Genomic DNA, 23438 nt, shown 5'->3' on the forward strand with positions numbered 1-23438 from the left:
CAATTGGGGCATAGGTAATCTTATTTTCTATAATACCTATTAAATCCAATGAGAGAACAGAGGATTTTAAAAGGGATGGTGCTGTTGAAAGAACTTTGGATTTCTGGACCATGGTGTACATTGCCTACAAAAAGGACTTCTGGTAGGAGATAGAGTACACTTCACAAGGCCTGGAAGAATGTGTTTGGAAAATAATTGGCCCGTCTTATCCAAAGGGCATTAAAGTAAAGATGGAAGGGAAGTGTGACCAATCTTTAAGACTAGACCACAAACATAAATCCCAAGACAACAAATAAGACAATGAGGAAGGACAGGAAAATTACATATAAAACAGAAGACATAGGAAGCAAATGCAGGGTCAGCCATAAAGGGCTCAGGTGCCTATACACTAATGCTCAAAGTACTAGGAACAAACAGGGAGAACTTGAAGTCCCAGTAGATAAGGATAGGTACGATATTGTTGCTATTACTGAAACTTGGTGGATGGAACCCATGATTGGAACATACTGCTAGAAGGATATAAATTGTTCAAAAGAAAGTGAAAGAGGAAGAGGAGTTGCACTATATGTAAGTAATCACTATACCTCTACAGAAATACATAAGTACCAAGGATGAAAGCCTTCTTGAATGCATTTGGATGAATATTAGAGGAAAAATAAATGATATTGCTTAGGTTTATATTATAATCTGCCCAACTAAGCAGAAGAAATAGATGAACTTTTTGCTGATCAGTTAATGAAGGTATATAGGAGCACAGCGTTGTAGTAATGGGAGACTTTAACTACACTGATATCAACTGGGAGACAAACCCTGCAGCAAGAAGGAGATTAGACAGGTTCCTGATGTGCCCAGCTGCCATCTTTGTTATCTAGAAGAGACAACCAGAGGGTCACCTACACTTCTTTTGATATAATAAGAAAGTCAAGGAAATGATCAGTCCATTAATGGGGTAAGATTGTAAGATGGTGACAGGCAGCATAGAGAAAATGGAACTGCTTAATTCCTTCTTTTTATGCAAAAGGAAAAAATGGTCCAGCCTATCAAAAGCAAAACCATGGGAGACAGAACAGGAATGCAGGTAAAAATAGCAAAAAATTAGTAAGAGAATACCTATCCACTTTAGATTAGTTCAAAGCATCAGGACCAGATGGTTTACATCTCAGGGTTTTGAAGTCACTGGCAGATGTAATCTCAGAACTACTGATCAAAATTTTTCAGAGCTTCTGGAACATGGAGGAACAACCAGAAAACTGGAAAAGAGCTGATGTGGTTCCAATTTTCAGAAGAGAGAAAAAAATGGAACCAGGAAATTATAGACCAATCAGTTTGACATCAATACCTGGGAAAATCTTGATAATTATTTATTTTATTTTATTTGTTTGTCAAACATGTATAACATAAAAAGTATAGGTATAAACATGAACAAAGGAAGACAGGGACGGTAGGCACACTGGTGTGCTTATGCACGCCCCCTTTACGGATCTCTTAAGAATGGGGTGAGGTCCACAGTAGACTGAGATTGAAGCTGTAAGGGTTTGAGGCTGTAACAACAGAGTTGGGTAGAGCATTCCAGGCGTTGACCACTCTGTTGCTGAAGTCATATTTTCTGCAATCGACTTTGAAGCAGTTTACCTTGAGTTTGTATCAATTGTTTGCCCATGTATTATTGTGGTTGAAACTGAAGAAGTTGTTTTTTTTTTTAAAGTTTTTTCAGTTTTATTTCTTATACCCATAATATAAATGTACATTTTCTTATACATAATTAATCATACATATACATATTTTCCTTAAAGAAAGCATTAAAATAAGGCATTTTAATTACATTGAAGAGTTGCTCTTCTACTCTTTCTTCCCTCCTTTCGCAACAAACCTCCTTCGTCTCCTTTCTCTCCCTTCCCTCCCTCCTCTCCTACTTTCTCCTCTCCTACCTCATCCTACTTCCTCTTCCTTTTCCCCACTCCTCTCCTCTTTTTCCCCTTCTCTCTTACTCCTGTTTCCTACCCTTCCTTCCTCTCCTTTTCCCTTTCTTCCATTTCTTTCACTCCCTCTCCTCTTCCTACCCTCTACTCCTCTCTCCTTTCTATCTTCTTTGCTGTGGAATATTTTCCTTGTTTGATATCCGAGGAACTCCTGTATTCTAATCATATATACTTTATTTCAGTTTCTTTTCAGATTTATTCTATCAGTATTGTCATCATAATTGTACATTTATTCTTATAATCTTTCTTTTCCTTCCTCCCATCCCCCCTTTTCATTTACTCTGGTGTCATCTGGGTTTCTATTTCTTTTTTATCCTCTCCCTCGTTTAACTTTCTATTATCTAAATCATTTATCTATCCTCTTATCTTCATATTTCTTTTCTAACCATATATAAACTCTGGTTTTAATTCTATAGATTTATGTAATATTTCTTCCAACCATTTCTGTATTCTAGACCAGTGGTCCCCAACCCCCGGTCCGCGGACCGGTGCCGGGCCGTGAAGTACCTGGCACCGGGCCGCGCAGCGGCCGGGGGACAGGAACGCTTCAGCACAAAGGCTCCTGGGCCGTGCGCAATGGGCCTGCGCAAAGGCTCAGGCTCCTGGGCCGTGCGCAATGGGCCTGCGCAAAGGCTCCTGGGCCGTGGCCCCACCCCTGCGCGCGCTCAGCGGGCCGCGGCCCCACCCCTGCGCGCGCTCAGCGGGCCGCGGCCCCACCCCTGCGCGCGCTCAGCGGGCCGCGGCCCCACCCCTGCGCGCGCTCAGCGGGCCGCGGCGATAAAAAGGTTGGGGACCACTGTTCTAGACCAATAATTTTTTGCTTCTAAACATGACCACCACATATGATACTATGATCCTGGCAAATGCAAACATTTCCAACATTTGGCTGATTTATCCTTAAACATCTTTGCTAATCTGGTGGCAGAAAGAAAGTAAAACATTTTATATAGATTTTCTTTATATGCAGTTGCCATTGTCAATTTATAATTCCTTTCCCATAGTTGTTGTCATTTCTCTAATTCTATTGCATATCCAAAAAATTTTGCCCATGTTACCATTGTCTCTTTTACCTCTTCCAATTTAATTTGCAACAAATAATTATAGTCTTTTAATCATTTTTTCATCCTTTCCAGTCATTATCTGATCCAACTCTGATTCCCACTCTGATCCAATTCTGATCCAACTCTGATTAAAACCATATTGTTTCTAGTCTTTATGATATCTTGATTGTATCTGCAGCCGTATATACCAGTCAATCTCAATCCCTTGTTTTTCTAAGTCTTGTTTCTGTTTTAATTCTCCCTTCTCTGTTAAAATGTCTTTATATCTTACAATCTTGTCCGTGTTAATCATATTTGGATGTGTCAACGCTTCTATTGTTGAAAGACACATTGATATTTCCATATAATGTTTTTCTTTTATTCTTTCCCATACTACCAACAAACCATTCCTTAAACAATATTTGGAAGTATCCATGTATCCTATTTTTTCCATACCATAAGAAAGTATGCCAACCTAGTTGTAAATCATGTCCTTCCAAAGTCAATAGTCTTGTATTCCTCAATAAAATCCATTCTTTAATCCAAGTTAACATCGCTGCTTGGTGATTCAATTCCCAATTTGGTAGACCAAATCCTCCTCTAATTCTGGAATCTTGAAGCAATTTAAGGTTAATTCTCGCTTTTTTCCCTTGCCATATACTTCCACATCATTTTATTCAAATTTTCAAAGTATTTTTTCTCCGATTTTATCAGAATTGTTTGAAAGAAAAACAACAATCTTGGCAATACATTCATTTTGATTAATGCTATTCTCCCCATTAAAGATAATTGTAAATTTTTCCATTTTTCCAAATCTGTTTCAATTTGGTTTCTTAGTTTATAATAGTTATCTTCCTTCACTGTAATACATCTTGAGGTTAATTGGATACCCAAATATTTCACTATTTGAATATCTAATTTCTCCATTAGTTGCTTCTTTTGTTCTTCTCTCATATTTTTAACTATAATTTTTGTTTTATCTTTATTTATTTTTAATTCAGTTACTTTTCCATATTCCTCTATTTGCTCAATTAACTTTGGACCTGTTTCTATTGGTTCTTCCATAATGAATATTAAATCATCCGCAAATGCTTGTAGCTTATACTTGTCTTTTTTAATTCTCATCCCTTTTATTTCTCTATCTTGTCTTATTTTCCTGTTTAAAATTTCTAGGGTCAGAATAAATAATAGAGGAGATAATGGACATCCTTGTCTAGTTCCTTTTCTTATATCTACTTTCTCTGTCATTTCACCATTTATTATTATTTTAGCTGATTGATCTTTATATATAGTCTTAACCATATTTATTTATTTATTTTATTTATTTATTTATTATATTTCTATACCGCCTTTTTCCCGTAGGACTCAAGGCGGTGTACAGTCAAGAAAAATATAGACACACAAACATCATAAAATTGCTAATTAAAATTATTACTTAGTTTGGTCAATTAAATAAAACCCAGAATTAGATAACATTTAAAAAATCATTCACATGTTTGTATGTTTAGCCCTGCCTGTTGGAACATCAGGGTCTTGAGGGCACGGCGGAAAGCACGGAGATCAGGGATATTCCGTATCTCCGGGGGCAGTTCATTCCAAAGGGTTGGAGCCCCCACAGAGAAGGCCCTCCCCCTGGGAGTCGCCAGTCGACATAATTTGACTGACGGTACCCTGAGTAGTCCCTCCCTGTGAGAACGAACTGGTCGGTGGGAGGCTATTGGTGGCAAAAGACGGTCTCGTAGGTACCCAGGTCCTAAGCCATGGAGCGCTTTAAAGGTGATAACTAACACCTTGAATCGCACCCGGAAGACCACCAGGAGCCAATGCAGCTCGCGTAGGAGAGGTGTTACATGGGCATAACGAGCTGCGCACATAATCACCCGTGCGGCTACGTTCTGGACCAGTTGGAGCCTCCGGGTGCTTTTCAAGGGGAGCCCCATGTAGAGAGCATTACAGTAGTCCATACGGGAAGTAACTAGGGCATGAGTGACCGTGTGCAAGGCGTCCCGATCCAGAAAGGGACGCAACTGGTGGATCAGGCGAACCTGATAAAAGGCACCCCTGGCCACGGCCGTCAAATGATCTTCTAAAGATAACTGTGAATCCAGGAGGACACCCAAGTTGCGGGCCCTCTCTGTGGGGAGCAAGATCTCATCCCCTATTGTCAGTGATGGTACCAGCTGACTACACCGGGACGCCGGAAGCCACAGCCACTCGGTCTTGGAGGGGTTGAGTCTGAGCTTGTTTCTCCCCATCCAGATCCGCACGGCCTCCAGGCAACGGGACATCACGGCAAGGGCATCATTGGGGTGGTCTGGGGTAGAGATGTATAGCTGTGTGTCATCAGCATACTGGTGAACACTCACCCCAAAACCACGGATGATCTCGCCTAGCGGTTTTACATAAATGTTGAACAGAAGGGGTGAGAGGACTGACCCTTGCGGCACCCCACAAATAAGGTGCCTCGAGGTCGACCTCTGCCCCCCTGCCAACACAAACTGCGAACGGTCAGAGAGGAAGGAGGAAAACCACCGAAGCACAGTGCCCCCTATTCCTAACCCCTCCAGCCGGTACAGTAAGATACCATGGTCGATGGTATCAAAAGCCGCTGAGAGATCTAAAAGGACCAGGATAGAGGAGCAACCTCTGTCCCAAGCCCTCCAGAGATCATCCACCAATGCGACCAATGCCATTTCTGTGCTGTATCGTGAACTGAAGCCCGACTGGAACGGATCCAGATAGACAACTTCATCCAGGTATCGGGGTAGTTGTCGCGCCACCACACTCTCAACAACCTTCGCAACAAAGCGAAGATTGGAGACTGGACAATAATTTGATAATATAGCCGGGTCCAGGGAAGGCTTCTTGAGGAGGGGCTTCACAACCGCCTCTTTCAAGGCGGCGGGAAAGACACCCTCACTCAGAGAAGCATTTATAATCCCCTGGAGCCAGCCTTGTGTAACCTCCCGGGAGGCCAGTACCAACCAGGAGGGACAGGGGTCCAATAAACATGTGGCAGCATTAAGCTTGCCCAGAATCCTGTCCACGTCCTCAGGAGCCACAGAGTCAAACTCTTCCCAGATAACGCTCTCAAGACCTGCCCCCGTCTCCTCCCCTGGATCTACCCAATCGGAGTCCAGGCCTTCCCGAATCTGAGCGACTTTATCATGCAGGAATTGTACAAAATCCTCAGCTCGACCCCTTAAGGGATCTTCCCGTACCCCCACCTGAAGTAGGGAGCAGGTCACCCTAAACAGCACAGCTGGGCGGTTCTCTGCAGATGCAATAAGAGCGGAGAAGTAGCTAGACTTCGCCACTCTTATCGCCACTAGGTAGGTCTTAATATAAGATCTCACCTGTGTTCGGTCAGATTCAGATCGGCTTGTCCTCCAATCGCTCTCCAGGCGTCTTTTCCGACGCTTCATCTCTCTCAGCTCCTCGGAAAACCAAGGAGCTAGACGAGATCGGCATCGGGTCAGAGGCCGCAAAGGCACGACGCGGTCCAAGGCCCCAGTAGCCGCCCTCTCCCAGGCGACCACCAGGTCCTCAGTCGAGTCGTGAGCCAGAGTCTCAGGAAATGGCCCAAGCTCCATCAAGAACCTTTCGGGGTCCATCAGGCACCTGGGACGGAACCATTTGGTTGGTTCCGTCTCCCTGCGGTGGGTGGAAGTGACTTGAAAGTCCATGTGAAGGAGAGAATGATCAGACCATGACAAGGGCTTGATGTCTATATCCCCTATTCTTAGATCATTCAGCCACTGATCAGAGACAAAAATCAAGTCCAGAGTGTGATTCCCCAAGTGGATGGGGCCTTGAATTACTTATTTATATTGATAAATCTGTCCCCAAAGTCCATCTTTTGTAATTGTAAAATCATAAATTGCCAATTCACGTTATCAAATACTTTGTGCGCGTCTAAAAATAACAATGCCATTTGTTTCTCTGGATGTGCCTCATAATATTCCAATGTATCCAAAATAATTCTTATATTATCTCTAATTTGTCTTTTAGGCAAAAAACAATTTTGGTCTGGGTGTATAAATTCATTTAACAGCCTCTTCAATCTTTCCACCATAATTGATGCAAATATTTTATAATCTGCATTTAATAGTGAAATTGGTCTATAATTCTTTATTTCTTGTAAATCTGTTTCTTCTTTTGGTATAAGAGTTATATATGCCTCCATCCATGAGTTCAATGCCTTGGCTTCTATTAATAAATCATTAAATACTTGTAACAATATATTACTTAGTACATCTTGCAACTTTTTATATACTTCTTCTGGTAGCCCATCTGGTCCCGGGGGTTTTCCATTCTTCTGCTTTTAATTCCCTCCATCAATTCCATCACTGATATTCTTTCTTCTAACGCTTTTTTAAATTGTTCTGGTATTTTAGGGGTCATTGCTTTTATCAAATATTGTTCTGTCTTTTCTTCCAGTATATGTTCTTGTTGATATAATTTCTTATAATATTTCTCAAGGGGGTGTGGCCAGCGGCAGCAGCAGTACGGCAAATTCTGGGGCTCCTGGGAAATGCCGATATCTCAGCTGCTTTAGGGGATCCCCAGGGATCATAGCTGTCCTGTAGGGACAGTGAAGAATGGAGGCATAGGCAGGCACGAACAGAGAAGTTGCAAGTTCCTTGAAGTGTCTGCATCAACCTCTGACCCAGTAGCAAGGGAAGACAATCATTAGGAGCTGTCAAAAGCTGGGCGGCCATATGCAAGAAGAGAAGGAAAAAAGAACAAGGTGATCATCTGGGTGAGAAACTGTGGTCTTGGAAACAAGATTCCTTTATATATTTAACTCCTGAACTTTTAAAACTATTTTACTTGAGAAAATTGGCAAAGAGAAGTGGGGAGGGAGTGGAAAAAGGCTACCTCCCCACCTCCGGAATAGCGGTGAAGAAGTGGAAGCCATTAATAAAAGCTAATTAACAAAAGCTGAAGAAGTAATTTAACAAATTGAAAGCAGAAGAAGCATTTTTGGCTGAAGAACTGTAATTTGAAAATTTGAGTTTGGAGTTTTGAAGGTGGGGGTTTAAAGCTGAAAGAAGAAAGGAAATTGTTATTTTTTTTTCTTTTTTAAGACTATTTTGGATTGCAGAGGAAATTAAAGAGATATATTGGACAAAGAAAAAGATGAGAGTGGAGTGGCCTTGGGATGTTTTGGAAATTGGCAAGAAGATTTTGATAAGAAGTAGTCTTGTGACTTCGTAACAGAAGGGGGAAGATATAGAAGAAAAAAAGAAAGTCGTTTGTTTTTTCCTTTCGTTTGATGGAGTTATAAATTTTGGAAGATTTTGGAATAGTGGTATTTTGGAATATTGTTTTTTCTTTCTGGTTTTTCTCTTTTTGTGCCTTTTCCTTTTCCTTTTTTTTTTTTTTTTTTTTTGTAGAAATTTCCTTTTTCTGGACTTAAAAAGAGTTCATTGGCAGGGTTTTTGTTTTTTCAATTTTTTAATTTGGGGGGGAGATATACTTTTTTTCATCTTTTTATTTCTTGGTTGGATATTTTGGGCAAACACCTGGGTTTTGGACTAGTGAGTTTTTATTTTTGTGCTGATCTGGTTTTATCTTTTCTCTTTCTTTCTTTCTTTCCTTTTTCTTTCTTTTTTCTTTCTATTTTTTGCCCTTTTGGGCTGTTTGATTGTTCTTGGCTTTTTATATGGTTTATGGATCAAATCTATGTGAATTAGGGTATCAAGAATCTGAAGAGTCTGATTGGGCATTTTGAGTTTAAAGAAATCGAGTATTTGGATTATAAAATTGGGTAGTAAGATTTGAAAAAAAAAGATGAAGAAAACAACACAACATCTATCATCACCATTAATATCAACAACACTTGGTACTACAGGGCAAAAGACAACAGAAATTGCATCACAGCAACAGAAAGTCAACACAGAATTTAAAACTATGCTACAGACTATATATCTTAAGACAAGATAGATGGGAGAATGGAAAAAATGGAAGGAAATATGGAAAAAATGGAAGGAGAATTGATAGAAGTTAAAGAAATGATAGGGAAAAATGAACAACAATTGCAGCAAATGGAAGAAAAAGCAGAAGCAACAGAGAAAAAAGTTGAAGAGATGGACTATAGACTTACAATTACTGATAAAAATCAGGAAAAAACAATATAACCCTGGAAATGGATAAAGCTGATTTTTATTTAAGATTTCAAAACATTGAAGAAGAAAAGGGAGAAAATCTAGCAGAGAAAATTGCAGAGATACTAGCAGAAGCAATGGAAGAAAGTAAGGAAGGGATATTAAGTGGAATCAACAAGATATACAGAATGCACACAAGATACGTGATGCTGAGATGTTGCAACAAGATAAATTGGATATTATAAAGGAAATTGATGAGGCATATAGGGTCCAGACAAATTATGCACAAAGAAATAAATTGCCAAGGGAGGTGCATATAAGATTCGCAAGGAAGAAGGTAAAGGATATCTTCTATAGTATGGCAAGAGATGAACCAGTCATGTACAAGGGAAAGGAGGTGATTATATTGAAACAAATTCCAATGAGGGTAAGGGAGATGAGAGATTATAGGTTTTTGGCTACTCAATTAAACAAAAGGAATATCCTCTTTAGGTGGATTTTACCAGAAAGCATGTGGATCACGTGGCAAGGGAATAAAGTTAAGATAGATAGCTTAGTAGCAGCTCAAGAGTTCTTGGATCAATTATGAGCGTCTGAAGAGGATCAAAGGAGTAAAGAAGAGTTAGAGGCGATAACATCTGAAGAAGAAGCAACCCAGTAGAAAAGAGAGAAAGAAGAGACATCGAAGGAAAAGGAGGAGGAAGATAAGGATAGTAAAGAGACAAAGAAAGACTGAAGACCACAAAGAGTTACACGCGTCAAGAAGTATTAGGATAGTATACAAGAATTAAGAGATGGATGATTGGAAATTGATATTGATTAACGTAAATGGCCTGAATGATAACAAAAAGAGAAATTTTTTTTTTAACAAAATTACCTAAACAAAATATGGATATAGTGTGTCTTCAAGAGGTTCATATTAAAAAGGAAAATCAAAAATATTTGGAATATAAGAAATTGGGGAATCTTTATGCATCTCTAGCTGACAAAAAGAAGAGGGGAGTAGCATTGTACATCAAGAAGGAAATGAAAGCCGAACTAAAATATGCAGACCCAAAGGGAAGGATATTAATGGTGGAAGTTAAAAGAGGCAATTATCTAATTTTATTAACAGCAATTTATGCTCCGAATGAAAACTTAGGAGACTTTTATAAAAAATTAGGAGAGAGATTAAGCATGATGGATAAGAGCAAGATTTGCATAATTGGGGATTTTAATGGGGTAATAGATTCGAATAGAGACTATAAGGGGACCAAAGGTAAAAAGAAAAAGAGGAAAAATTTACCAAAACCATTTTTTGATATGGTAGAAGAACTCAATCTAGTGGATATTTGGCGGGTTCTGCACCCACATAAGAGGAGTATACATATTATTCTAATCCTAAAAAATCTTGGTCCAGGATTGATATGATGTGGGTAAGCAGAGATATAGGGTTAGCTATTAAGTCAACAGAAATTATGCCCAACATTTGGGCAGATCATAATACATTAGAGGTTAAATGGGAAGGTATGCACAAGAAAAGAAATACAAGATGGAGATTAAATAATCAATTTCTAAAGGACAAGCAAAATGTTGAGAAAGTAAAAAAAGAATTAAATCTATTTTTTGAAGTAAATGAAAAGGAAGTAACATCTCGAGGTATCATATGGGATACAATGAAAACGTACATAAGAGGACTAGCAATATCGTATAGTGCACATAGGAATAAGAAAAGAAGAGAGAGGCAGAAGGCACTGATAGAAGAATTAGGGACTTCCGGTTTCCTTGTTTTCGGCGACGGCGGTGCCTTTTGAAGCTCCGCCAGCCCCGCCGCCTGTAGAGCCGCTTCGCGACCCAGAAGCGGCTCGAAAACTTCAAAATCCTCAGGATTGCTGAAGAAGAGATCGCAGGGCACAGGTCGAGCCCCTGTAACCCCCCAGGGAATTGTTTCTGGGGAGGGAACAGGCGCGGCTCCCTCTCAACCTGCTGAAACTCCGGGCGGCGTGGGACGATTCTGCTCTTGCAGAACAAGCCGGCTGCAGGAAACATTAAAGCGAAAGGAACCAACCTTAATAAGCAGCGAAAATCTACTTGAACCCTGAAACTCGGAAACGCAAGAATTAGCGCTTTGTTGACTCTTTAACCTGAGAAAAATGCGAATGAGTGAAAGTGATTTGAAAAAATATGGCGCTCAGCCTTAGAGTTAACGAGCCAGCGAGTGTGGATTGGTGAAGTCATCTTGCTTTGTTACAAAGTCTCCAAGTTGCTACAAAGTTGCCTCGTTTGTAATAAGAGAAACAAGTGAAAAATTTCTCCCTTTTTAATACTTAAATACTTGACTTTGCTTTACTTCAGTTCTTATTTGACTAAATCTGGGGGACTTTTTTAGAAGTCTCTGTGGAGGTGGGAAAGGAAAAGGAACTTCCCTCTTCAGAAAAACTAGCCTACGTGGCAGGATGGCTTCAAAGAAGCAGGAAGGGAAGACAACGGGGGGGGATCCCCCACACATAAACATGAAATGCAGCTTCCCCCTGCTCAACAGCTACAGACTCAGAAAAAAGATTTTGATGTGGGAGATTTAAAAGAATTTACTTCTAAAATTTTGGATGATAAATTTCAAAAATCCCAACAGGAAATAGATGACAAACTTCAAAAGTCTCAACAGGAAATTATGCAGGAAATTAATGAAGTTAAAGATATGGTGAAACAGAATCAAAATAAGGTGACCAAAAAAATATCAGAAGTTGCGTCTGGCCTGGCAGAATTTATTATCAAAGTTGATTCTAAAGTGGAAGAACTTAAATCAGAAGTCAATGTTAAGATGAAAGATAATGATTATAAAATTTCTGATGTTGATGATAAAATGCAGAGAGTCGAGAACGAAATTGTTATGATGCCATTCAGGGCAATGGAATTCGCTATACGGCTTCGAGGAATTCGAGAAGATGACAGACAGGATTTGAGACAGGTCTGCTCTGAGGCTTTGGCTGTGATTTTAAAAATTAATCCTGATGTGGTTTTTTACAAAATAGATAAAATTTACAGAGTGAATTCTTGGGTGGCCAGACAAAGACAATTGCCTAGAGATGTGGTCATATATTTTACAGATAGAGCAATAAGGAATGACATCCTGCAAAAATCCTTTCATACTTCTGTACAAGTGGGGGGCTCACAAATTGGAGTCTATAAAGAGTTACCACCTAAAATGTTGAAAACCAGAAAGGACTTTGGTTTTCTTGTTAAAGAATTGCAAAACCAACAGATACCATTTCGGTGGGATGCCCCAACTGGTATAATTTTGAGATACAAGGGAGAAAGACATCGCTTGAACACTGTGGAGAAGGCGGAGCATTTTTACACTACTATTCTTAAAGAAAGAACACCATCTCCACGTACATCCACAGTTTTGGAGATTAAGGAGAGTGATAAGAAGCAACTTCAACAAGATCTGCAAGAACAGTCTAAGCAGGAACCAGAGGAAATGCAGGGCGCTGAAGGAGGTTTTTTGGATGAGCCTTTGCTGGAATCTTCTCCAATTTTGGACCCGGCTCGGATGATTGAAGTTAAGGATCAGCGTATAACTCGAGCAAAATCTAAGCAACTTAAAGAAAAGCAACAACAGGAATGACAAGATAAAAAGGGAGTTAAGAGTACTACACAAGAGACTGGAGACATGGGGGGAGCAAGACTGAAGATTCCGGAAGACATTCGGTTATTCTGCTCTTTGCTCCAGAAAGATAAAGATGACGATTAAGTGTTTATCTTGGAATGTGAATGGGTTGAATTCAGCACAGAAAAGGAAGAAATTATTTGCATACTTGAAACAATTTAATAATGATATAATTTGTCTACAAGAAACGCATATTACAGTTCAAGATCAAAAATATTTGATAAACTCCAAATTAGGAATGCATTTTATATCTTCAACTTTGCAAAAAAAGAATGGTGTGGTTATTTATGTAAATAAAAAATTTTCGGCTAAAGTTATAGAAGCAGATGAAGATGGTAGGTTTGTAGCAATTGAATTATTTACAACTAACGGCCAAATTCTTCTGATTGGAATTTATGCTCCCAATCAGCAACAGGATCACTTCTACAAAAAGTTACATACTAAAATACTGCAATGGGACTATAGATCTATTTTAATCATGGGAGAATGGAATGGAGTAATTGACTCCAAATTAGATAAAAAGAGCTTGGCGAAGTCTAGGATCAGGTTACCACAGACCTTTTTTGATATGAAAGAAGATTTGGAATTAAAAGATATTTGGAGAATACACAATCCAAAAGAATTGGACTATACTTTCTTTTCAGACAGACATAGATCCTTCTCTAGGATTGATTTCATTTTGTTGTCAGATGATTTACTCATTAAGACAAAAAGAACAAAGATTTTTCCAAGAACTTTGACTGACCATAGCCCAGTATGGATAGAAATTGAGATAGGCAAGACTGAGAGACGCTCTTGGAGATTAAATGAGAACTTGTTCAGATATGAAAAAAATATAACAGAACTTAAAAAGCACTTGAAAGAATTTTTTGAAATAAACTTGAATAAAGGCACCCCAATAGAAATTGTGTGGGATGCAAGCAAAGCTTATATGAGAGGGGTGCTTATCTATATGAACTCTAAACATAGACTGATTCGACAAAAGAAAAGATCTGAATTGGAAGCAGAAATAAAGAATAAAGAACAGTTACTTATTAAAAATCCAACAGATGAAAGAATATGTGGTGCTATAAAGCTTCTGAAAGACCAATTTCAAATGCTTATGGCGGAACAAATTGCAACAAACTTACAATATGCGAAGCATAATACATTTTGTAACGCTAATAAACCGGGCAGATGGTTGGCCTATACATTGAGGAAAAAACAGAGTATACGGACTATTGATAGTATTGATATTGGAGGGAAAGAAATTTTTCAACAAAAATTAATTAAAGAAGCTTTTGTGGATTATTACACTAAATTATATGCTAAAGAGGATGTGCAGAATGGACTTATAGAAAAATACCTAGATGATAAAAGAGTTACAAAAAATTACTGACCAACAAAAGGAAAGAATGAATTATCCTATAACAGAGGAGGAGATAATAGTAGCAATTAAACAATTAAAAACAGCTAAAGCTCCTGGTACGGATGGCTTGACTGCAGTCTATTATAAAACTTTGCAAGTCGAAATGGTGGAACAACTTAGAGATCTATTTTGTAATATTCAACAAGGGGGTAAAATACCCCCATCATGGACAACAGCTTACATATCTTTGATACCAAAAGAGCAAGCCGGTCCTAAAAAACTGGAGAATTATAGACCAATATCTCTTCTGAATACTGACTATAAAATTTATGCGAAAGTATTAGCCAACAGGTTGATGCCAGTAATTCAAAAGGTGATTCATGATGATCAAGCGGGATTTATCGAGGGTAGATACATGAAGGACAATGTAAGGCAAGTAATAGATCTATTGGAATATCTTGAGAAGAATAAGCAGATCCCTGCAGTGCTGGTTTTCTTGGATGCAGAGAAGGCCTTTGAGAGAGTGGATTGGAATTTTCTACTAAAGACTTTAAAAAAGATGAATTTTGGGGATCAATTTATACAGGCGATTTCAGCAATTTATCAAGAGCAAAAGGCACAGATTATTATTAACGGAAGTTTGACAACAGGGTTTAAAATTGAAAAAGGAACAAGACAGGGATGTCCGCTGTCCCCACTTTTATTTATTTTAACATTAGAAGTCTTGTTAAATACAATACGGGACTCTAATATCTTGAAAGGTATAATGATAAGGCAAGAGGATTACAGAATAAAGGCATTTGCAGACGATCTAGTCGTTACCCTAACACAGCCAATGGAATCAATAATCCTGATGAAGGACATTATACAAGACTATGGTAAAGTTTCAGGTTTTAGACTGAATCATAAAAAGACTAAGATGATAGTTAAAAACATGATACAAGATCGTAAACACGAGCTTGAAAGGAGGGCAGGTTTTGAGGTTGTACCAAGGGTAAAATATCTAGGAGTCCAGGTTGCAGAATCAAATACGAAATTTTTCAAAATAATTATGAGGTGTTGTGGCAAGAGGTGCAGAAAGATATGGAGACTTGGAAAAAACTGCAACTGTCTCTACTTGGAAGAATAGCAGCAGTTAAGATGAACATTTTGCCAAGATTTCTTTTTTTGTTTCAAATGATTCCGGTGCTTAAAAGTGATAAACAATTGAAAGTGTGGCAAACTGGAGTGAATAAGTTTGTCTGGAACGAGAAAAAGCCGAGAGTGAAATTGAAAATTATGCAAGATGTTCCAGAAAGGGGAGGTCTTAAACTTCCAAACCTACAGCTATATTATGATGTAGCAGCTTTGACTCTAACAAGTGATTGGTTTGGAAGGAAAAAGACTGGAATATTGAATGTAGAAAGTTTTGATCTTGAATTTGGATGGCATGCCTACTTATTTTATGACAACAAAGTCGACTGGTATTATGTTGCATGAGGAAGAATTGGTTAGACATATAAAAGAGAAAGGTCCAATGCATATTAAAAGGCTCTATAATGTTTTGTTAGAAAGGGATTCAGAAACCGAATTAGTTAAAGATTGTATGATTAAGTGGGCACAAAATTTTGAAGAACCAGTGATGTTGGAAACATGGGAAAAAATTTGGGTTCAGAACGTTAAATTTACACAGTCGCAGAATTTGAGGGAAAATTTCTATAAAATGTTTTATAGATGGCATTTAGACCCCAAAAAGTTGTCATGTATGTACCCTAATGTTCAGCCAAAATGTTGGAGATGTGAATGCTTGGATGCTACATATTATCATGTTTGGTGGACCTGTAGGAAAGTTAAGGCTTTTTGGATAAAAATTTGGTGGGTCATGCAGAATGTTTTGAAGAAAAAAATTCAATTCTCTCCACAATTGTTTTTATTGGGTATAGTTAAAGGTTTTACATTGGGTGAAACAAAATTGATATTGTATATGATAACAGCAGCAAGATTGTTGATAGGTAAATACTGGAAAAACGAAGCTTTGCCCACTATTGAGGAATGGACTTTGAAGATGGCCAGTTTTGCAGAGATGGCGAAGATTTCAGCATACTTAAAAGATTGTTCACAAGAGACTTATGAATGGGAATGGAAAAAGTGGATAGAATATGTTCAGAACAAATATCAAACTAGGAAGTATCAAATAGCTTTTATTTGAAAATGTATTAGAAATATTTTAATGTAATGAAGATAAAAAGAAAAATTATAAGGGGGAGGGAGGGGTTCAAGTTTTATACAAGTTTTATACTAAGGGGTTTTTTTTACTTGATATGAGTATATTGTGTGGAAGTCTGGGGGGAGGGGAGGGTTAGGGAGGGTTAGGGAGGTTGGGAAGTTTGGGGTGGGTGGTGGGGGGGGAAAGGGGTGAAAATGTAATTGTAAAACTTTTGCAATAAAAAAAAAGAATTAGGGAAAGCTGAGAGGGAACTACAACAAAAACCAGATAATAAGGTTGTTAAAGAAAATTGGATGGTTATACGGCACAAATTAAATATTATCGATCAAGAGGAATTGGCGTACAAAATGAAACAAACCAAACAATATTTTGAAAATGCAAACAAACCGGGCAGGTGGCTGTCCTACAGGTTAAAAAAAGAAAAAGAGAAAGGCATAATTCATCAATTGGAAGATCTGGAAGGCCATCTTAAAAATAAACAGGAAGATAAATTGGAGATTGCCCGAGAGTATTATGCGGCTCTGTATGCGGAAGAACAAATTCCCAATGAAAAGGTGGTCCAATACTTGTCAAAAGAAAGTCTCCCGAAGATTGGGGAAGAGGATAAAGAAATACTTAATAAAGAAATAACAATGACAGAATTAAGGACGGTAATATCAAAACTTAAAAAGAACAAATCCCCAGGCCCAGATGGACTTCCAGGGGAATTCTATAAAAATTCGGATTTGGAGGAAATTTTATTACCAAAGCTGTTAGAAATTTATAATGAGGCCCTAACAGAATCCAAAATTCCAGCATCATGGAGAGAGGCGTATATTACTCTACTCCAAAAAGAAGGAGAAGATCCAAAATTAATTAAAAATTATAGACCAATCTCCTTCCTGAATACGCACTACAAAATTTATATGGGCATCTTAGCAGGAAGGCTAAAAATAATTTTGAATAAATTAATACACAGTGATCAAAATGGATTCCTCCCTGGGAGGCAAATCAGGAATAATACAAGGATGATAATAGACATATTGGAATACTGTGAGGAACACCCGAACAAATAAATGGCATTGGTCTTTGTCGACGCCCAAAAGGCATTCGACAATCTTAATTGGCAATTTATGAAACAACAAATTATCCAAATGGAATTCGGATCAACTTTTGTCAATACGATATCCACAATCTATCAAAAACAAAAGGCTAACATATTACTGAATGGATAATTAACTAAGGCTTTTCAAATTAGAAAAGGGGTCCGACAAGGGTGCCCTCTATCCCCACTTTTATTTATTTTAGCACTAGAAATACTTTTGAGAAAGATTAGGAATAATAATGAAATAAAGGGTTTAACAATCAGAAAAGAGATATATAAGACACAGGCATTCGCAGATGATGTGGTATTAATTATGGAAGAACCATTAGAATCAGGCACTAAAATTTTGGAAGAATTGAGCAATTACGGAGAGGTAGCAGGCCTTAAATTAAATAAATCCAAAACTAAATTATTAACAAAAAAATATGACGGAGGTAAGAAAAAAAGCACTGGAAGAATCAATGGAGATCCAAACCGCCAAGAAGGCAAAATACCTGGGGGTGTGGATTTCATCAAGGTGCTTGGCCCTCAGAGAGGATAATTATTTACCATTGATTAGAAATATTAAACAGGATCTAGAAAAGTGGGGAAGACTACAGATATCATTATTAGGTAGAATTGTGGCAATAAAAACGAGCATATTACCCAAGTTATTGTATCTATTCCAAACAGTCCCTGTTAAATTAGATAAAAAAAATTTTTTGGAGCTCAATAGCATCATCAGAAAATTTATTTGGGAGGGAAAGAAACCAAGAATAGCAATTAGGAATTTACAGGACAAGAAGGAAAGAGGGGGTTTCGGATTACCTAAATGGGAGTTATATCAAAAAGCTGCAAACCTAGTTGGCTGAAAGATTGGGCAACCCTGAGAAATAAAAAACTGTTAACTTTAGAAGGGCATGATCTCCAGAAGGGTTGGCATGCATATCTCTGGGATACTGGGAAGAAGATGAAAACTTATTTCCATAGGCATAAAATAAGGGAGATCTTGATACAAATATGGGGAGAGATGAGACAGAAGCACTATAGGAAAATTCCGAGATGGCTTTCCACCGTGGAGGCTATAATATATCCAAATGTATTAGAAATGGGTAAAACGGTAAAGAAGGAAATAGAGTACAGAGATTAAGTATTAATTAATCAACAAAATCCATATGAACAGTATTACATTTAGTCTTAGAGATTTGAGCACTATTATCTTTAAGTGTTTTGAAATTAAATTTATCTTTAAGAAACAATATCAAATAAAAGACAAGTAATAATGCATGTAGATGTATATATGTATATAATTGCACCAATGAACCAAAAATGTATTGAATGTATCACTATGTTATAATAAAAATAAAAAAAAAAGAGAGAGACATAATCTACCTAGAGAAATTCATGTCAGATTCACCAAGAAGACACTGAGAATAGAGATATTGCAATTGATGAGAAACAACGATAAAGCACAAAGGGAGAGAAGTAGTGGGACTGAAACAAATTCCAAGAAGAGTGAGCGATCTGAGAAAAGAATATCAATTCCTCATGAAATGTTTGATAAAGAATAAATTTTAGATGGTTGATTCCAGAAGAAATATTGGTCAACTGGCAATAACAAAGATACAGATTAGACTCAGTAGAAAAAGCAGAGTTATTTTATAAACAACACAGATGTCCAAGAGGAAGGAAGGTTGAGGGAAGAAAAAGGGGATGAACAACAGGCGGAGAAGAAAGAACAGCCAAGAGAGACAACGAAAGAACAAGAAGAGAGAGCGTTAAGAAAAGGAGCAAGGGCGAAAGAAGTTAAAGAACAAAGGGAGATAAGAACGACTAGATCGACAAAACAAATAAGAAATGGAAGAAAAAAAATATCTTTGAATATAAATGGATTAAACTTGGCAATAAAGAGAAGGAAAATATTCAATAAATTAGAGAAGCTAAAATTAGAAATTATATGCTTACAAGAAGTGCATATTAGAAAGCAACATAAAAAACTTTTGGAGCAAATAAAATTAGGGACATTGTATACAACTTTGGCTGGTCAAAGCAAAAGAGGAGTAGCATTTTACATCAAACAGACAATACAATCCAAACATATATGAGGATGAGAAAGGAAGAATATTAATGGTAGAAATTGTAATAAAACTATTAAAAATATTACTTGTGGGTATATATGCTCCAAATGAAAAAAAGAATTTTATACAAAATTACACCGAAAAACATTAGAATATGAATATGAAGATATTTGCATAATTGGAGATTTTAATGCGATTGTTGATAATGAGTTAGATTATAAATCTATAAAAGTGAATAAAAAACCAAGAAAAACACTCCTGAAAACATTTTATACAATGGTAGACGAATTAAATTTACAGGATGCTTGGAGGAAAAGAAATTTAAAGGAAAAACAATACACATTTTATTCAAACAGGCATGGTCAAGAATAGATATGATGTGGATGTCCATAGACTTAATATCCAAGATTGATATAGAAGCAAATATATGGGTAGATCACAATCCAATAATGATAACATGGAAAGGACAAGAAAAAGAATGAGATGGACATTAAATCAAAGCCTATTAAATGAGAAAGATTTTATACAATATATGAAAAAAGAATTGACTTTTTTCTTCAAAGAAAATAGAAAAGAAGAAACATCATTGCAAAATGTATGGGACACCACCAAAGCATATATAAGGGGTTTGGCAATGACATATGCAGGAAAAAGAAATAAACAGGACAGACAAACTCAAAAGAAGTTGGAGCAGGAATATAAGAGAGAAAGAATTGCAAAAAATCCACAAGACAAAAAAATAAAAAACCTAATGGAATTGGGGAAACATAAATTGAATTTAATAAAAAAAGAAGACCTGGCATGGAAAATAAAAGCATCAAAGCAAAACTTTTTTGAAAATGCAAATAAACCAGGAAAGTGGCTGGCATACAAGATGAAGAAGGAAAAAGAAAGGAAACTGATAACTCAATTATTTGATCAAGAGGGAAAGATATGTTACCGAAATGAGGAAAAGAAAAAAACCTGAAGAAATTGTTGATAGGTAAGACGTTGTAGCAGACAATTTTGTGTACTGTGCTTAGATCGGACCACAGGCGTTGCAGTTCCAGATTGTCCAAACCCAAAATTTCAAGCCTGAAGGCATAGGGAATTCTATTGTGAGTAATTAAGCAGCAGATTTGTGAACACCTGGAAACGGAACGCTTACTAGAAGCCAGCATGGGTTTGTTATTAAAAACAGTTTGTGCCAAGCAAACCTTATTGCCTTCTTAGATAGAGTGACTAAATTAGTGTCAGGGTTCCAAGTAAAACCCAAAACAATCAAAACTCTGAGGCTAGAGTTTCCTCAAAGCATAATTTTATTAGGAATGTCATATTGGCACACCTGGTAAAAACCCAACTCTGAAGGACCCAGGGTTTTCCCCACCCAAATCAAAACCCAAAGTTCTTCCCCTCAGGTCACAAGTCCATCACATGGTCCAATCAGGTTGCAGTCCCAACTCTGGCTGGCTTTTGTCCATGCCTCCAACACCTGTAGAGCGGCCTTTTTCCCACTGGTGTTTGCTTAATCAACCTGTCAGCTTTCACATCCCAACTCTTGACCCATGTAGCTTCAAGAAGGGGGTATCACTTCCAGTGGACTAGGTATTGCAAGCAGCCCTGATGCAAGTGCGAATCTAAGATCATTTTTGCCTTAGCTGAGAGCTGATGGCTGGCTTTAACAGGCTGCTATGGAACACTGGATGCACTTTCCCTAGCAATCATGGGAGTCTAAGCTGAACAATTACAGGGTTTGTCACTTTCACTATTGGGAACAGCCCTATGAACTTTGGACCCAGATTTTTACTTGGTAACTTCAGTTCTAGATATTTTGTTGACAAGTATACTTCGTCTCCAACATGGAAAGGAGGGTGGGGGGAGCGGCATTTGTGGCTTGCTCTTTATAGCTCTTCGCTGCTTCTACTAAATCTTGTTTTGTATTTTCCCAACCCTAAATCCTGTTTTGTATTTTCCAAGGACATAGAAGAGGGCGACACCCTGGGTAATTCAGGCATGGGGAGAAACTCCATGCTACTAGTGACCTGGAAAGGGGTCAGTGCAGTGCTGCTATGCACTGCATTGTAGGCTACCTCTGTGAAAGGCAGCAGATCTGCCCAGGTGGATTGCTGGTAGTCTACATAACATCTCAGGTATTGCTCTACCATGGCATTCTCTCGTTCCACCGCCCCATTTCTGATTGGATGAAAAGCCGAGCTGAGCCCCTGAGTAGACCTTAGGAATTCTCTCCAGAAATTTGTGCTGAATTGGACCCCCGTCAGAGATAATCCTGCAAATAACCCATGTAACTTGTATATCTGTCTTATGAACATCCTAGCTAGTTTCTTGGTCGAAGGTAGCCCAGAGCAGGCTGTAAAGTGGGCTTGCTTTGAAAATAAGTCAGTCACGGTCCAAATGACCGTATTTCTGCCACTCTCTGGGAGCTCAACTATAAAATCCATAGCAATCTCTTCCCAGGGTTGGCTTGGGTCTGTCACTTGCTGGAGAAGGCCGGGGGGCTTCCCTGGCTGTTTCTTCATGGCAGCACAGATGGTGCAGCTCTTTACATAGTCCTCCACGTCTGCTTTCATCTTTGGCCACCAAAACTGTCTCCTGGTTAGGTGCAGGGTTTTTAAGTAACCAAAGTGTCCAGCAAGTTTGGAGTTGTGGCTGCGCTGCAGGACTTCAAGTCTCAAGCTGGTAGGGACGTACAGCTTGGCCCCTTCAAGGCTAGCCCATCTTTAAGGTCAAAGTGTCCTTGTTGTCGTTGAACCATTGGTGTGCTGGGAGTGCTGTTCTCAGGGTCCCTGTCATTGAGCCCCCTCTGGTGGTGTCTCGGCACCTGGCTTGGCCTCTGGTGGTGGCTTGAACTGCTGGTTGAGAGGGGGAATGAATGTGTGGATTACGTCTTCACGCTGGCTATTGAATTGTGGTTTTCTGGAAAAGGCATCTGTGAGCAGGTTCTTCTCCCCTGGGATGTATATTAATTCAGAGTTGAACCGTTTAAAGTACTGCACCCAAAGGACTTGTTTGGGGTAGAGTTTTCAAGGGGTGTTTAGGGCTTCTAGGTTTTTGTGATCAGTCCATACTTTGAAGGGTACTCCGCTTCCCTCTAGGAAGTGTCTCCAGGTGAGGAGGACTCATCAGATGGCATAGGCTTCCTTCTCTCACACTGCCCACTGCCTTTCAGTGTTGGTGAGTTTTTTGGAAGTGTAAGCACAAGGTTATAGTTGGCCCTGGGTGTTGGCTTGCAGCAGCACTGCTGCTATGGCTACGTTGCTGGCATCTGCCTGGACCACAAATGGCTGTTCAAGGTCGGGGTGTTTGAGAATGGGCTCCTCTGCGAACAGCCTTTTTAGTTTTTCAAATGTCCACTGGCAATCCAGGTCCCAAGCCAGTGGCTGGCTAGGTCATTGTTTAGCCCCACCCCTCCTGTCTTTAATAGCCCTGTCAGGGGTAGTGCCATTTCAGCAAAGGCAAGGATGAACTACCTGTAAAAGTTGGCAAATCTGAGGAAGCTTTGGAGTTGTTTGTGGATGCATGCAGGTGCATGGGGGTTGCCAGACCATTTAACTTTTCCCGGGTCCATTTCAATTCCCTCATTTGACACTCAGTAGCCCAAGTAAGCTAGGGTGGTCTTGTGGAACTCACATTTTGACAACTTCGTGTATAGTTTAGCTGCTAGGAGTTTTTTCAAGACGTGACACACTAGTTTAGTGTGATCTTCTAACATCTCACTGAATATGAGAATGTTGTCCAGATAGATTAGAACGCCTTTGTAGAGGTGCTCATGCAGCACCTGGTTTATCAGTTGCATGAAGACTGCGGGGGTGCCCTATAGTCCAAACAGCATCACTTTAAACTGGAAGCTTCCTAACAGGCAGTTGAAGGGTGTCTTCCATTCATCTCCCTCTTTTGATTTGCACCCAGTAGTAAGCCTCTCTTAGGTCTAGCTTGGTAAACACTTTCCCCCTCGCCAAGTGGCTTAG

At 38.7% G+C, this 23438-nt stretch overlaps 1 protein-coding gene across 3 annotated transcripts in view; it reads left to right on the top strand.

Annotated features, from left to right (window-relative positions):
• The window catches only part of HDAC3 (histone deacetylase 3), a 187950-nt gene that overhangs the window by 114181 nt on the left and 50331 nt on the right, over window positions 1-23438 (top strand). The window contains exon 5 of one of the 3 annotated variants that reach the window (XM_070940852.1): window positions 20871-20969. The exons of the other annotated variants lie outside the window; for them this stretch is intronic. Coding sequence (XP_070796953.1) covers window positions 20871-20969 — 99 coding nt within the window. The remainder of the gene's footprint in view (window positions 1-20870; window positions 20970-23438) is intronic. 3 annotated transcript variants of the gene reach the window in all.

This window comes from Pituophis catenifer, unplaced genomic scaffold, assembly GCF_029215685.1.
Source record: "Pituophis catenifer annectens isolate HBS135680 unplaced genomic scaffold, rPitCat1.0.hap2 SCAF_3, whole genome shotgun sequence".
Lineage (NCBI taxonomy): Eukaryota > Metazoa > Chordata > Lepidosauria > Squamata > Colubridae > Pituophis > Pituophis catenifer.